Source organism: Melanaphis sacchari, unplaced genomic scaffold (genome assembly GCF_002803265.2).
Source record: "Melanaphis sacchari strain LSU unplaced genomic scaffold, SCAv2.0 Contig36_pilon_pilon, whole genome shotgun sequence".
Lineage (NCBI taxonomy): Eukaryota > Metazoa > Arthropoda > Insecta > Hemiptera > Aphididae > Melanaphis > Melanaphis sacchari.
In genome coordinates, this window is record NW_020271232.1 from 3,790,714 (window position 1) to 3,808,376 (window position 17,663).

Genomic DNA, 17,663 nt, shown 5'->3' on the forward strand with positions numbered 1-17,663 from the left:
CCATGCTTAACTTAATTCTAACCTCCAGTTAGAGTCTCATTACTAGATGATGAAGTTGCTTTAACCATAGAAGGAGGGGCTAAATGACAATTGTCACCTGTATCTTCAATTAGTATGCTGACTTTTCGTCCCGGTGAAGGTTGCTGATATAAACTAGTTGTTGAACTGTATTCTTCAGACCCTTTTACTTTATTTTTTCTTTCTTCTTCTTCCACTATAATTCACCATATAAATAAAATAATTGTAATGATAATACTTTCATTTTTTTTATTACGTTTTCGAAAACTGTATTTTCTTCCCCTCGGACAATAATCTACACTGGAACTTCTATCTCGATCACTGACCTCTGATCCGTAACCTGCAAATTACAACATAATATATGTTAAACAAGTAAGTACCATAGAACGCTCCTATGAGCGTTTTTAATAGAATGGATACCGGATACAGAACTGGCGGCACTATTCTTTCGGTTTGACGAAATAACACTGGGTCTTCTGTCTCTATCCCCTGTGGTGAGATGATGATTGTTATGCAATTCGCTTCGATCTAATGATCTAAAATTGATAATAAAATAATAAATTTGAATCTCAATAAGTAATATAATTATATATCGACTTACGTGTTATTCATAGGTTGACCAATATTTTCATAAGCATCAACTTCGTTGTTATAAAACACCTTTTTTAACGCTTCCAAAATAGTAACTCCATCAGTAAAAACTCTATACGTAAGAAGAAATGTATTAAGAAAATCTATTGATAAAAATCTCAAATCCACGAGTCTAGATATCAGTTTTTCTTTTGTAGCATGGTGAATACGCGGAATCTAGATATAAAAGATAATTGCGCATAAAAAAAATTATTTTTACTAAATCAAAAATGTTACGTACCCTACAGGAATTGTAGTATTTACTAAATTTAATATCTTTGTCATCTTTAAAAAGCTTTGGATCACGCATTGAATTCGGCATTGTTACAGAAGATGTATCTGACATAGAATTTCGAAGCATCGCGTCAAATCTTAAGTTTTCAATACACTAATATTCATGTAATAAATAATATAAAATTGTTATTAATATTATTAGTATTTTATTACGTACTAATACTAAAATTATTTGTACTTACTTGACTAATATCACTGACCCACGCGGTTTTTTCTTGTAAAGAGGGTGCATATAAATGAACTGCAATAGGCGTAGACGATTTGCAATCAACACAAAGTTGAAAATCGTAATTTTGTGGTTTTGGACTAGGACTTGGACTTGGGCTAGATGAATATTTTAAGCCTTCACAATCGCTATTCTCAATATCACTCGAATGGCTAGTACCTGCTGAATCGTCAGCTTTTGGAGAAAAAAAAAAACACTACAGTCATAAATATTTTTGGTTAAACTATATTTTACATACCTTCAATATTTCCATCTGGAATTTCCAATTCTCCTGGATTATTATTATCGTCCTCTTTATCATTAGGATCCTCAATTAAACGACAGTCTGCTAAAGATATTTTTCCAACTTCGGGAGCCAAATGTAATTTTCCACTAGTAGTTCTAAAGCAAATTAAAATGTTCAAATAAGTGTGCTTATTAATAATTGCATGTAACTATAGGGTATAATATAAGGTATGGACCCACCTAGTTGTGATTATCATATGGTTTGTAAATAGAAAGCATTGTCTTATTGCTTCTTTTTCACTTTTGAAATGGGGTATCCTGCTCTTTTTTCTAGCGATTGGCATTTGTACCAGAGTACCCTGTCTGACAAATATTTGATTGACGTCCAGTAAAATATCACAGCCTTCGATAATCATTCGTTCAATGGAAAGATTTTTTCGTAAATTTTCGGTTTCGCTAACTTCGTCATGAATTTGTCTGCTTAAGTCTTCTAGTTTTTGACACGCTGTTTGCAAACTTTTTCTTTCCACGTGGTCATGAGGTGTGTGTGCTAATATCTCATGAAGAGTTATTATGTATCTAGGAATCTGTAAAGGGAAAAAATCAAATAACTTAAGATTGACTTTTAAATAATTTATAATAATTATTGCAAGCCTTCATACATTATATATAATTATCTATGCATATTATACAAATGTCTATAACCTAACCTAACATTATGTGTACTTAAAATAAAATAAATATACTATACTCGTATTAAAGAGTAATAATTTCATAACATACACTATGTTTAAAAGTTTGACTAATTTATATAATGATGTATATTTTAAAACAGTTTCTATTATGATTTGACATAAATTAAATATATATACATAATTCTCCATAATATGAACGAAACCTTATAGATTTTATCTACATCTACTGTGGAGTGCATTATAATAGGTTTTACAGTATTTTTATTTCTGTATGCGTTGTTATATTAGGCAGTGGTTATACATTTTAAAGTAACTTTATCCGAATTGAACAGAAACTGAATATTTTATAAAGTATTTATAAAGAGGTAATTTTAGATTTTATTAGTGATTGGATAGGTTAAGGAAGAAGTATCGCTGATATATAAGAAATCACTAAATCAAGTACTAAATAGATTCAATTTGAGATCTAAAACCACTTTCATTTTTTGTAAACTGAAGCATTTTATCGATAACTTATCAAAAAAAAAAAAATACATCATGATAAAATCTATACATTCATCGCTGCGCTCAGAATTTAAAACGAATAATTTATCTATAAAACATATACATTTACATACATTTTCTCTGATAATTACCAGAGGTAAATCTTAATAAAAGATAATCGGCTAAATTATAAAATAATGTAACCGCGTTGTTGTTTTTCTGTTAATTCTTTTAAAAAATGTATTAACTAAGATTTAACTGATATTTATACCATATGCAAATAAAATTATTATTATTTCAAACCAATTATAAGATTTACCTGATGCATTGGTACTATTAGGAAGTTTTCTAATGATCGTGCATGACATGCTGGTTTGTTTTCCAATCGTTCCAAAAGATTGACAAACGCAGGGTTTTGTTTACATTCGGTCAGCACTTGTAAACTGTAATGATGATTTCTTACATATTCTTGGTAGATTGTCAACATGGGCAGTAGTATGTCAAAGAGATCACCTGAAAATAAAATAAAAATAAAAAATCATATGTTTAGTCTAACATAATAAAATACCGCGTTCGTTTTTAGGTACTTATAAAACTCGAAGCTCACGGGAATCGAAACGAATTATAACGGCGGTTGAAATGAGGTTAGATATAGTTATACAGACAGTCGACCATAATGTATAATTTAGTTCACTAAGTTTAAAAACGTCTAAAATATTTTATAGTATTATGGGTTTAGGGAATGCTCAACAAATCAATAAATGAAATGTAGAATTCCACTCACACGCGCAAGTGACCTTTTAATGTAATATTATGTCAGTTGATTCTAGCAGTAATAGAAGCAAGTATAAAACATTATAATTGCGTTAGAGAACGTGAAAATAACTTTGCAGTGAAAATAATTGAAAATAAGGAGGAGATGGACTGGTAAAGAGATAGAAGTAATAAGTTTGCCAAATTTATTTTGGCCGATTAAAGTTTTGTGAGAAAAAGTTTCTAGTGATTACTGGAGACCAAAGCGAATACAGCAAAGGCGTTTGTTTCTATGGTGACTGCCACTTGATGCCGCTGAAGTCCTACTATATTTTTCTAATCTAAAAGAAAAAATTAATATCAAGATGGAACAAAAAAAACTTTACGAGATGCCATTGTTTTTATGATACAAGAAACCGATGTTACTAAACGCGTGTTTAAGTAATTGAATAATATTGAGAAGACGGTAGTGGAAAAATTGCGTAGGTAACTATTATGGTAACTTATTAGTGTTTAGGTACAAGAAAATCGGTATGTATGTGCGATATTATTGATAACACGACTCATAGTCATCCCGGCCATAGATTTCCCCTTCCTTAAAGTTGTCGTCATAATACTGCCTTTTACGGTTGTATTGCATACAACAGACTGATGATCGAAACTTAGTAGTTAAATATTAAAACGCATGGATGGTTGAAATAATGACTCAATTAAATATTATTATGATGGTGATAAAACAAACGTTAGCGAATATAGTCGCGGGGCATCGTACGAGTATTAAAAAGAAACAATAATTTACGGTAAAAGCTTACTACTCGGCATTTTCATATAAAGAACTAAGACTTTTTAATCACAAAAAAAAAAAAAATAAAAAGAATAAAAAGTAATAAAAGATAAGAAATTACTAATAGTTACAGAAATGGTACTGTATTAAGGTATTAAATAGTGTGTGTGATATTCGTATCAAGATGAAAAAAGCAATAAGCTACATCAAGTAACTTCGTTACGGTTACGGTCGTTAGTCGTCACCTGTATCGATATAATATATTTTATTTAAGCATGTTAAATAGCTCTAGATTTACTCCTCAAAACTCACTTAAGATTAGAGTGGGCCAATTTTCCATTCTGGTTGTTAGACCCTTGTAGAAAATCTGATGCAGAAACAATACTGTCTCGCTATTCAGGAATATCGAACTTATGTCTTCGTGAGAGCACGGTGGTTTTTTTGAGCTGGCTGCCATCCGCAAAGGGCGTAGAAAACACGTGACTAACACTTCCAGTTGGCTCACGTACTCTTCCTCGGCTTCAACCATGCGGAAAACCAGGCTGATGGTGGTTTTAAAATAAAAAAAAAAAATGCAAATTATTGTAATTATATGAGTGTATAATAATTATATAATGTCAAGCATTCGATTCTATCATTATTATTAACATAATCATCAGCGTCATAAATACAAGAAAACCGCGTCGTGTGTACAACTACGATAAGCAACTATAATAATATTATGTTGTTGTTATTGTGTTGTAACCAAATGTTGTGTTAGCTTTAAGCCGCAGGTACACGATAATATGGTACGTATAAAGTAAAGAATCACACTACTCGAAATAGTTGTGATGATTATACGAGAGTAAACACGTGTTTGCATAAATTATATGACTATCATGCAAATGTATTTTACTTAGACCACGATCACGTAAAAAATAAAGTTAAAGGTTTACCGGCACGTGCTTCTGTCTTATATCGGGTACCAAAAAAATATTATATTTTGTACAATTTCTATTCACACAATCGAACGATTCAGAGACAAACTGTAACTTCACATAAGTTTTAGTATAATGCTTTCGATCAATATTATATCATAATAAAAATGTAGTTGAATAGACAAACAAAAGACAATAAATTGTCGGAATAAAATTGTATTTTATTTCTAGCAGAGTGATTTTTCTGTAATAATTTTAAATATTTATACTCGAGTAATAAACTTCATGAAATTTGAAACAATATATATAAGTATATAACCATATAATTGTATAATAACGTTTTTATTATTCATTCACCCAATATAATAGGTAATCGTTGAAAATCATGCTTAAAAGTATATTTTAATTAGTATTAAACATTTAAATCAAACATTAAAACATTGAAATAAAGAAAATATATATATAAGTATTATATTTAGACTATACCAGACTCAAAAACAGAAATTACTTAAAAAGTAAGCTTTTTCTTGTATTTATTTCGATTTTAGACTATATATTGGTCTTATACAATTTAAATTATAAAAAAAATAGAATTATTGTATTAAACAAAATTAAAATATAATACATATTTTACTAAAATATTGCATAAAAAAGAAAAATAATAGCAGAGTTTAAAAAAAATAAATTTTTGGTTTTTTTTCTAAATATAATATAATGGTATTATAACCGAATATCGGATAGTATTACTAATTAATAATGTAAAATGTACATCATTGACCACAATCTGTTGAATAAATAGTAATTTAACATGTTGGTAACTATATAATGCGGGATATGACGAATGTAATGCATCTAATCAAATATTAAACAGTGTTTCAACTTTCCATATTAATCAATAACCACTAATCAATGTGACTTTTGAATAAAATTAGTTGACATTTTCGGGAAGGAAGGTGATTTAATTTTGCAAAAAAATAATTATATTTATACCGGGACCTCGTTTCTATATTCATTTTGATTAGATATAGTAAAATAGTTTAATGGTATGATGTTACTTTATATTATAGTAAATAATATATTTAATATAGTACTCACCTGTTTCTTTTGCGCATACTCTCGGCGTGAGGACTTTTGATGTATTGTTCGACAATTTGTTTCCACCGTCTTCTGCACAACCATCCTCTAAAGAAACTCTGCACTTTCTTGATCTTGCGCATTTCGATTGAGTCCTGGACGTTGAAAGTGGTTGGGTCCGAGAATATAAAGCTGTCTTTGGATTGTCTTCGCGAGTACGAACCCGTCGTTCCACCGTCGAACGATCCGGTGCTGGACCCGCCAAACGATGTTAACGGTCGCAGCTCCTTCTTTAATGTTAATACCTATTATAAAAACGGCACCCGAAAAGGTACGGTATCCAGTGATATTTTAATATCTGGCTGCTAACTATAACTTTTATTCATGTGGTGTTCGGGACGTACAGGTGAGAAAATCAGTTACATCGCGAGATGTTGATTTAATACAACTATATATAATTATTAAGTATACGTATAATAAAATGATCGAAATTTTCATAGAGGCCAATTTAGTAAAAGTTATACGTTCTGGTATTTTTTGTTATATTATTATTATTATTCAAAATGTTACTCGTTGAACGGTAAACGATAAATGGTTTTATGTACCAGAACTTAATATAATAAAATAAACGAATAATGTTTTAAGGTCTGTAGTACGTTTGAAATGTTTACAGATGAATATTGTTTAGTGTTTATGAACACTTTTGTCATCGTTGTATAAAAATAAATCGAACGGGTTTTTTTCGTTCATTCTTGTTTTTAGATCATATAGGTACACCATACAAACAGATTCAAAGTATTAGTATCATATATAGTATACAATCTATAAAGTATAAATGCCTACTTTGGATATTTACAACATGTCATATTTAACAAGTTGACTACCTCGAGAACTACATCTGGAATTAACATGGTTTATACTTTAGGCTTAAACACTTTAAAATCGTTCATTTTACACGATTTTAAGTTTGATTGCCAATAAGATACTTATTGGCGTTTTTCTCAGGCTCTAAGGGACAATTTTAATTCTAATTTTGTTTTTTTATGTTCTCATGGCGACTGTAGACAGTTAAAAAAAAATATTGCGTCGGCAGTCAATTTGTTACTGGCATTCTAATAATAACACAAATACAATACGTTATGCACTTATACCTTTAGTTTATTTTCACTGTTTATTTGAGTAGAATTATGTAGTTGTATTATTCGCACAAATACAAATAATAAAATATACTAATGTAACTGAGAGCGCGAATATTACACGAAATTATAAACAGTGTGCTTTGCTCAGAATACCCAAAAATCTTCCAAATTATGTCAATCGATATTTAATATTAAGGTCAGAATCTTTATGATAAATTTAATTAGAAAAATCATGCTAAAATCAATATTGTATAAGTGTTTATGTAACTTTGAAATACAAAAGGTTAATTCTGATAATTTACATTTTAACTGTACCAGTCAGATGAAATGGAGATGCGATCAAAAATAAGCACGTAACTATGTTACAAACTATAAGGGAGTTATAATTCGTTTATAATATTATGTATTACTTCTGCGCGTAGTTTTTTGATTTCTGAGGCCGATTCATCGACCTGTTGGGCGTATTGCCATTTTGCAGTCATTTCACTCTCGACGACCTGTAGCAAATGCAAGTGCCGTTGTTCAAGTTCTTCTTTTTGTAGCAGCAATTTATTGAAACTGAAACGGTGAAAATTAGAAATATTATAACAGACGTAAAGCAATATGTTTCGGGCTTTATAACAGTATACTAGTATAATTACGTCATTATAGTTTTTGATAGGGGGCGGACAAGTTTTAACTAGCACATATTATAATTGAAAAAAATAACTTGTTTCGTTCACACCCTACTATCCAGTTACTATACATATTTTTAATTCGATATCATTGCTTTCTTACAGAATTTTATTGTATGAAATATACATTTAAAAAGTATGATTTCTGTACAGAATTTAAGACAAACTTATTGAAAAAGGGGAGGGGATTCTAAATAAAATATAACACCTACTTCGGTACTATAATTTTATATGTAAGGCTAAACAAATTAAATAATTGAACACAACTATTATATTCAAATAACTGCTAAATATGTAAAAATATAAAATTATATTAGAGGTACTTTAGAAATCACGGATACATTTAAAAGCGATTATTTTGTTTTTAGAATTTATATTGTGTTGATATTAGCATTAAAATGAAAAAAAAAATAGTTTTAGAAATAAAATATTATACCTACATATTTAATCTCGGACAATAATGATATTATTACGATTGTACCTACTCCTGCATACAAATAATTATAAATGTGTATCTATATAACTATACAATATCATATTATATGAATAGTTGTTGGCATTTTAATGAGTTTATGACATTTTTTATGCAGTTGGATGAACATTTTTAATAAAATAGCATTTTGTTGAAATTTTACACAATTCATACTTCTCTCCAATATCAACAAAAATGTAGGAATTATTTATGAATATTATTAATATAATTAAAAAGATTGGAACGTTAAAAATGTATATATTGCCAGTTTAACATAGCTTTTTTAAAAAATTTTAAATTTTTTTCTCTTTAAATTATATAATACTGTAATAATGAAATTTCAATAAATATAAACCAATATACAGTACACCTGCTTTGTGCGAAATTGCACGGGGCCAATAAAAATTTCTATTTTAGGTAAGTTTCCATGCAACTAAATAAAAAGGAAAATTCTGTATTATAGTGTTACAATATACTACATGGTTAAAGTTGTAACATTTTAAGGTCAATAATAAAAATTAAAATATTAAAACTAGTAAATATCATATGCTACAATAAATTTTATTTTTTAGTAAATAATTACATAATGTGTATTAATTATATATTTTAAAATAATTATAAATAAAAAGTTTTTAGTAGGTATTAATAAAATAAAGTAAGCCGGTTAAAATACAATTAAAAATTCCAAAATTCGTGTAAAGTTTTTGTCTGGTTTTTTTCTTTAACAACGGTTTTTACCTATGATATCGTCTCTAATAATTCACTATCACATTTATTCATGGAAAATTGTTTCAGATTCTTGATGTAAATAAGTGCTTCCTTGTATGTTTTCAATTAGTTTTCCCGCATTTAAAAAATATATTCATTATAATGATTTAACGCTATTTCCTTTTTTACTTTCTTCCATAACTTTCATTTTTTTTACTTAAACTTAAACAAATATTTTAAGACATTGTGCAAATAAGTGAGACGAGGCAAAACGAAAGGAAAACTACGATGTAACAATAATAAGCACTGATGATATAGATTCAAGATATAATGGAGTTATATATCGATATGTATTAATCGCTGATGTTAGTAATAGTATAATAGTAAAATAAATTTGGGTATCGAAATATTTTTGTTCATTTTATATGTTTTTCCGTTTGTTAAAGGTGTATATGATTTATGAGACTAAAAAATAACTTCATAATAAATATCCGCACAGAACAGCATTCTGTCTTATTAAGGGTCTGAATAATACAGGTTTTACTTTATTTATAACACATATTAATATAATTTTTATAACTCACCTATAAACATATTAAAATTCGTATGTGCATAAAAAAGCAATCATTAATGTAAACGTATATTATTATGGCATATTATATGAATACGTCCAATTTACGTTTGAATCTTTTCATTCAATAGATAATTAGAAAAAATAAAAACTTACAATGTGAAATATATTTTATGTTATAATACGTTCTTTCATACAATAAATTCACACACCGCAATCTAAGCACTTAATTACATATTTTAAAATACATATGTAATATGCACACGCGACACGTGTCTAATATACATTTTAACTATTAAATATGAACTATCGTATTGTGACCATTATTTTCCACTAGGTGCATATAATTCCTGTTTACAGTTCCTCAAAATTATCAAAATGTCTATGTCTTATTAGCAAAATCTGGTCTATTTACATGGAACATATTTGACATGGGAAAATTTTTACTTTGCCATCTGCCTTTAGATAAAACTACTGCATTAATTTATTATAAGCGAGCTAACTAGCTGTATACCTGGCTTGCTTCAAAGCGTTCACCCAAGTTTTGCAGGCCGTATCTGAAGATGCGCGGAACTCGTACTGCCGCATTTGAGGATGGTTATATGAAATGACGAAACAGTGCTGAGAAAATCACAAAATGTGAGTAAGTTATGCTCTTTTGATTATTAATGGTAAAAAAAAATTATGTATACTTCACCTCATTTTCCGGATGGATTTTCCCAGTGACTTTCGACGTACCACTAGAAAAATCTAATTTTGAGCAATAACTGCCCTCCAACAGTATTACTCCGGACGGCTTATTACAGCTCTCGTATTCGTAATAGAACAAAATATTCTGAAATTAAAAATAAGAAAAAAACAGTGAATTACATGTATACATTGTACACGATATTAATAAAATATTATTAAAGATATATTTTATTAGGTATTATTATAATATTGTATTTTGATTAAATGAATTATGCCGTGATGAGTTTAATGATGGTCTCCTACTAAATTAATGATCTATTCGTATTTGTATTGTTTAAGTTAAATCGAATGAAAGAAAAAAGTAAATCGTTTCATTGAATCAAATTTAGAAAATAAATATGGTTGATAGTTATATTATTATCTCTTCGACAATATATTTTCTTCAATTTAATCACATTTTCATTAGATTTTAAGGTTTTCGTTGACATTTAATACTTTTGTTTCTAAACAAATTCATTAAATTAGACTCAGTGATTCAACATTACCTTGTTGATGATCAATTTGTAATTTGTATTTAAAAAACAAAAAAGTTTATTCCCCAAATTACGATCTCTTATTATTATTAGCCATTTACGTTTGCTTTCAATATAGATGATTTGACAACGGTTGATTAAATTAATAAGCTGATAACTAATTATAAATAAAACAAAAGAAAAAATATTATTATAGAAATAAGGCTAATTATATTGTTTAATTGTTTCTAAATTTTGCTGATTATATTTTATTGGAAAACGAGATTTATATATACTCTAACAAAGAATAAACAATTTTGAAGTAAATAATTCACTTTTGTGAACCTATTACTAAATACGTTTATCGTATATAATATGTTAATATGGTATATAAGTGTTGTTATATCTATATCACAGTATAATCAACATGTAAATAGTAAATATTTCACCAATCTCACCAGAGGCAGATTGAGCGTACTTTTGGATAGAGCAAAAATAAGGCTCAAGTAGTGATCCAGTTTCATAGCCAAAAATAAATTATGGTTGTGGTTATAATTCATAACCTTCATATCTTCTTCACATTCCCTCTCTCCTCATATCACTTTATTTTTGTACATATAGAATACAAAAAATGTACATACTAAAATATAATAATCGTGTGACTTACAGTAGTGCCTACTTAACTCGATTGCGCAGAAATGCAGAATGCACGCAATCGTTGGCATCTACCTAATATTATAATAGCTATTAATAATTTAGGGCGCATGTAAATTCCACCGATTGCAATCTTTTTAGACCGTTTTTGGTGTAAACTCCACCGGTACATTTTTATTTTTATTTAGATATTCAAGATTTACCCATTTACATTTGTGATAAATTAATTAGTATTACAGTATAGGTATGATATAAAATTATTAAACACGCAATAATAATAACACAATAGTAAACAATAATAATAATAAGCCATAGCAGACAATAGGTACATAATTTATGTACATATTTCTTATTTATACACACTAGATAATATACTTAAAATTTAGATACCTATGTCATTTTTTAAACAAATTAAAAAAAAATATATATAAAATAATTAATAATGATTACTAGTTAGTAGTTACTTATTTTACCATCGGTGGAGTTAACATGTTTTCAGATCAAAAATACGTATCGGTGGAATTTACATGTTTTAAATTCAACCCGAAAATTGACTACCTATAAATTAGTGGAATTTACAATCACCCGTAATTTCTTATTGAAGTAACGTAGGAATAAAATTAATGCCTGGGTTTAGCTGGTGGTGGTTTATTTCATTGTTTTTGGGTTATTAACATGAGTAATAATTTATAATATTCTTATACATCCATTAGATACGTATTAAATATAAACACTAGAGTCTACACTACACTCTACAATATAATTGTTGTTGTATGTATAACTGTGTTCTAACTACTCGTATTTTATTCGAAACTAAAATAAGTACGCCATAATAAAGTATTAATTATTTTAAAATTAACAATAATAGATATGATTATATGGGGCACAGCTAATTATTTTTATATAAAAGAGAGGAACATACAAGATAAATATATTCTGAAACCCAATTCTTTATCGTTTGAAGTTACGGTCAGCTTCAGTCCGTTTAACATTACCCAAGATGCATTAATTTTTTTCAGCAATGATGTAAAAATTAATATAAGTTTATCTCTAAGTTACCATCATATCACCATTTTTTAAGGTAATGCATATTTTTTTTTTCATACAGTTATCATTGTTATATATAAAAAAAAAAAAAACAGTGTGTTTCTGTGCGATAAAAATTTCACCAACTCTTATTTATATATTTCACCGCTTATATACTAATATCCATTTAGCTGTAGGAAGTGTTTTGTATTAGAATTTTTTCTTTTTTTTATTTTATTTTAATTGATGTATGTATCATGACATTAGCAGTAGCTTGAATTTACAGTAAAATTTAAATAAATAATATACATTGGAATCGAATAAATAAAATTTATTTCAGGATGAATTGTGTTTACGTGTGGGCTTATCTACAAACATTAAGAAAGAAATCAGGTACATCTTTTAACGAGCAGGTATATATATGAAGAAATCAGTATTTACCTATGTATGATATACCTAGCCTTTTGGTTCTTCCACCGGGGAAGTCCAATATTATAATATTATATAATCTTATATATTCGGCATTTCTTTATGACTATATATATATATATATATAGTATATATTATATAGTACCTACTCAACAACAAAGTGAAATTATACATCAAGTATTCGAGTTGTTCGGATTAATTCCTTTGTCATTCTCGTACATTTAGAGTTGTCTTAAATAGATGCAGCAACCTTAAATACAGTTAATGTACTTATTTATTACTATAAATGTATGAAGCCTTTGTACGCGTATATTCCACGATGTCAAACGGATAATTAAATAAAGGTATTTTGGTCTCATTGAGCAGGATCTATACGATGATATTCGACGCACGTTAACCACACATCCCTTACATTCAAAGGTCACTAGTAATATTCATAAAAAATCGATATCGATAAGAGAGACACACCAAAGCAAATTTGCGAATGACGAGACGACCTAGCTATGTAAGTTTTGTTGTTTGAAAATCATTATTGTTTTCCAAAATCAACATGTCGACAAAGGTTTCTTTGAACGACGATGATAGTGAGAGGGAGAGAGAGTGAGAAAGAGAGAGAATGAGAATAAATGAAGAGAATAATGAAATGATAATTATTACATTTTCTCCAACAATAGTTTGTTTTCCATTAAGGTATTTGAAAATTTAAAAATCCGTTTTCGACAAGAGCATGATAAGATAACGTCAAAATAGATTTAATAATTATTATTATAATGGGCCGCTGAGACTTTGTAGTTTGACAACATTTCCACGTAAATATTATCATTACAAATTTGTGTTTAAATACGATAACATCTATATGAAAAGTTACAAACTACGTATAATAATCAATAATATTAAAAACAACAATAATCAAAAACTATTAATTTTATTCATAGAAAAATGTATATTAAGTAGTATAGGTTGTCATTTTGAAAACGCTTGTGTAGCTAACCTATATTGTAGTGCTATAATGAATAAGTTATTTACCATTTAAAATGTAATATTATATTAAAATCGTTTACTATAATCTTTTCTTGTATAACTATTGCACATAGGTTATTAAATTATTACAAATAAAAATTACAAATAGTACATTGCTAATAGACGGTTTGATTAAAATCAATTTTTAAAATTATTAAAATGCAAAAAAATGATGACAGCTATTATTGTACTCATAATATTGTACAAACAAGGATTAATATGAACACAATATGTCTAAAATATATATAAATTATTAAGCTAAAAATTAATAATATTTAAATGTTCTCAAGTTATCAAACATATGCGTAATATAATATTATAGAACATATGTATAAAGTATATATACCTATTTTTAAAATTTCAAAATCTATGTCAATACTGTAAGATAATTGATATACTAATCGATTATTTATTATTATTATTATTATTATTATAAAACTGAAAGGTATCGAAGTAATGTTATTAGGTTGGGTGTGATACATACATGCTATTAATTTAAAAGTAATGATTTATGATAAACTACTGCATTAAAAAAAGATTATGAAAATGTGATTGTTTGATTTTCTTTATCAGTTTTATACGATCTACTCCGACACTCTTTTTCTTAAACTGTATATCAATTATTTTAAAATATTTCATTATAAAATAACAAAAATTCTTAAAATACCCATCATACTATTCTAAGCGAGCTCTTTCGATACAAAAATCAATTTTAGCAACATAAAAAAGTGTTGTAAAATTAATTGATTATATTATATTGCACAGTAAATATTTACCTGCGTAACCGCATGTAACCATACGCCTTTCATTTTTTTTTCTAAATATATATTTCATAGTAAATCAATAATGGTATTAACGTGTAAATTGCCACTTAATAATATTAACTATAATAATGTAAAAGTGTTTTTAATCAATAATTATATTTGTATTGTAATATTTACGCTATTTCATCATCGTAATGATTAATTCAAATATAAATGATATAAAATTATAAAAATAAAAGAACGTATTAAAATATTTATCGTATAAAAAATAAATCACATACAGTTTACGAGGATTAGTTATTTATTTTTTAAATGAAATATCATCACAATTTATAATATATTCAACTGAAACTGTTATCAAACCGATATTTGATGCATTTGCAACCACAATAAATTGGCGTTTGAAGCTATTAAGTGATTTTCATAATCGTCCGGTGTATTTGAACTCAACACAAAACACGATTTTGGATCAAGGTACACGACGATAATTGATACAATAATATTACGTGTATAAGATAGTCAGAGACAAATGACAGAGAAGATATTGTATAATAAAGTGGACGTAAATCTGTTGAAAAAAACGATTCTCATTAACTCAAATATTTATTGATATTTGATTATAATACCGATAACAACATTTTTATTAAATCAATATAAAACTGTAATATAAATGGATTTTAATACTGTATTATGTTTTTCCGAAAAAAGTTAATTTGAAGTATTGGAAAAAAAATTAAAAACTCAAAATAAAACCATTAATAATTTTAAAAATTTGAATTCCAGTTGACTACAAAAACAAAAGAGAGTTTCTAATATTGATTCTTTCTATACGTAATACGAATGATTATTTAAATCAAATACTGAAGTACGTATGATATTCAATAAGAGGAATATAAAAGTATAAAATACGTGTAAATTGGCAAATGTATAGGCTCTGTTTATAACTAATACGTACGCAGAACAATGTACTCGAAGAGAACGCTAAATTATAATATGGTCGTTGGCAAAAAAATGGTGATTTATAAAAAATTGCTAGTGATAAAATTGATAATATTATTTATTTATTTTTTATGTTAATTACTGATAACTAAATTTTAATAACTACTATTTCTTTATGATTTAACTCTTTCTTCAGTCACACGTGTTATAAAGCACATTTATCTTTTTATTATCTATAATCAAGAAGTTTTTTTCTTTTGTTTATCAAAAAATATGTTTTGGATAAAACAGAATAAAATATTTGTATCTTTATAAATTGTAGATTGTATATTATATATTACCAGTTATATATGATCAGTAGCGTAGCCATGAGGAAACAGTGGTCCATGTCTCTCTCTATCATTGGCCGTTTCAACATATTTACATATTTATATAGTTTATTTTATACGTTTAAAAATATATAATATATAGATAAGTTGATATAATTTTGTAGTTGTTTTTATTTTTATTTTTAAATTATGTTTTAATGAAAGTAGTTCAAAGTATTTTTGCCTATCTTATATTTAGCTCCTCCCCCATTTTAAAATCTTGGCTATACACGATGATTTATTATATATGTCATTTAAATAATATTATACTTTATGTATTTGATTAAGTCACCTAGTCACAAAATTAGTGTAATAAAAACCATATACTTGTAAACTATAGTTATTATACCATAATTTAATTTTGTCATTATTTTCATACAACCATAATCAAAAGAAGAAAATTAATAGATGAGTTACGGGAAATTTATCGTTAGGAAAGCCCTTCCATTGGACCTAAATGTAAATGATTTAACTAATTTCTTAAAATTTTCTGAACTCATAACTTTTGATCAGCGTAGTTATTTATTATATTCAATTCAAATTCCTCTTATCTCTAATGAAAAATATACAAACTATCATCCTATTTCACTACCTTTTCAGCATGATAATATTTCAGTAGTTTTAATTGACACTGAAGTAAATTTGTTGGCATTAAGTGACCATAACGAAGACTATTTGTCATTAAACCTAAAACAACGGGAAAAGTGTATACGGTTAAAATTTTATAAATTGTGTGAGACTGACTAACCAACCAATTCGTTTTACTCGGAATTTCGTTAAATACGGCAACGTAATAAGCGAATCCGACTATATTAATAGGAATTCGCTGATAGAGCTTTTTTATTACAATATTCGGTGAAGTCCCACGGTACGTAGCGATAAAAAGTCAACCTATTAGCATGCCATGTATCTTTAAGACCTATAATTTTCAATATGATTAAATTGCTATTATACAATAAGTTATTTCTTTATTCATAAATTATTGTGTTATTTCATAATATTATTTATAGCAGATTTATCACTTCAAACTCAATAGTTTTAAAATATAAATTATCTATTACTTATATCACTCCCAAAAATATTTTTATTTAATCTATTTTCGTATGAAATGGAAATATATTACATTCTCAGAAAGCAAATTATGAAAACTATTTAAAAAAAATGTTACAATAGGTATAATAATATATGAATATATTACGATTTAATATTTAAGGACAAAAATGAATTGTTCTTAATTTTCAATTTTATATATATTAAACATAAATATTTACACAAAAATTGAAAAAAAATATATACAGAGAAAAAAGTTTAAAACATAATAATATTATGCAATGTACTGATGGAAAAATATTATACATTATCCCAAAAACTTTGTATATAGAACACGTTCTTCTTATGCGTTTTATATTTTATAATTATTGTATTTTCAACTAAAAAAGAAAAATATCAATAGTCTACTTTAAAATCTCAAAGGCAATTCTAAACATGAAACGAATCGTATAAAAATTTGTTACTAAAAATATTTGAAAGAATGTACAATAAAAACGTTATAAAAAGTATAAAACGTAGAAACAAAAACACCAACGATACGTTTATCA

The 17,663-nt window shown here is 27.0% G+C and overlaps 1 protein-coding gene across 5 annotated transcripts in view; it reads right to left on the bottom strand.

The window, feature by feature from the left end:
- The window catches only part of LOC112596893 (ras-specific guanine nucleotide-releasing factor 2-like), a 51,053-nt gene that overhangs the window by 7,841 nt on the left and 25,549 nt on the right, over positions 1 to 17,663 (bottom strand). For 3 of the 5 annotated variants that reach the window (XM_025342717.1, XM_025342721.1, XM_025342716.1), the window contains exons 3-16: positions 10,361 to 10,498; positions 10,178 to 10,284; positions 7,649 to 7,796; positions 6,121 to 6,404; positions 4,421 to 4,650; positions 2,891 to 3,084; positions 1,634 to 1,980; positions 1,407 to 1,549; positions 1,125 to 1,342; positions 890 to 1,036; positions 620 to 825; positions 439 to 554; positions 275 to 358; positions 23 to 214 (exon numbers count right to left, since the gene is read on the bottom strand). In XM_025342717.1, coding sequence (XP_025198502.1) covers positions 23 to 214; positions 275 to 358; positions 439 to 554; positions 620 to 825; positions 890 to 1,036; positions 1,125 to 1,342; positions 1,407 to 1,549; positions 1,634 to 1,980; positions 2,891 to 3,084; positions 4,421 to 4,650; positions 6,121 to 6,404; positions 7,649 to 7,796; positions 10,178 to 10,284; positions 10,361 to 10,498 — 2,554 coding nt within the window. The remainder of the gene's footprint in view (positions 1 to 22; positions 215 to 274; positions 359 to 438; positions 555 to 619; positions 826 to 889; positions 1,037 to 1,124; positions 1,343 to 1,406; positions 1,550 to 1,633; positions 1,981 to 2,890; positions 3,085 to 4,420; positions 4,651 to 6,120; positions 6,405 to 7,648; positions 7,797 to 10,177; positions 10,285 to 10,360; positions 10,499 to 17,663) is intronic. The other 2 variants (XM_025342720.1, XM_025342718.1) reach the window with 2 other exon arrangements.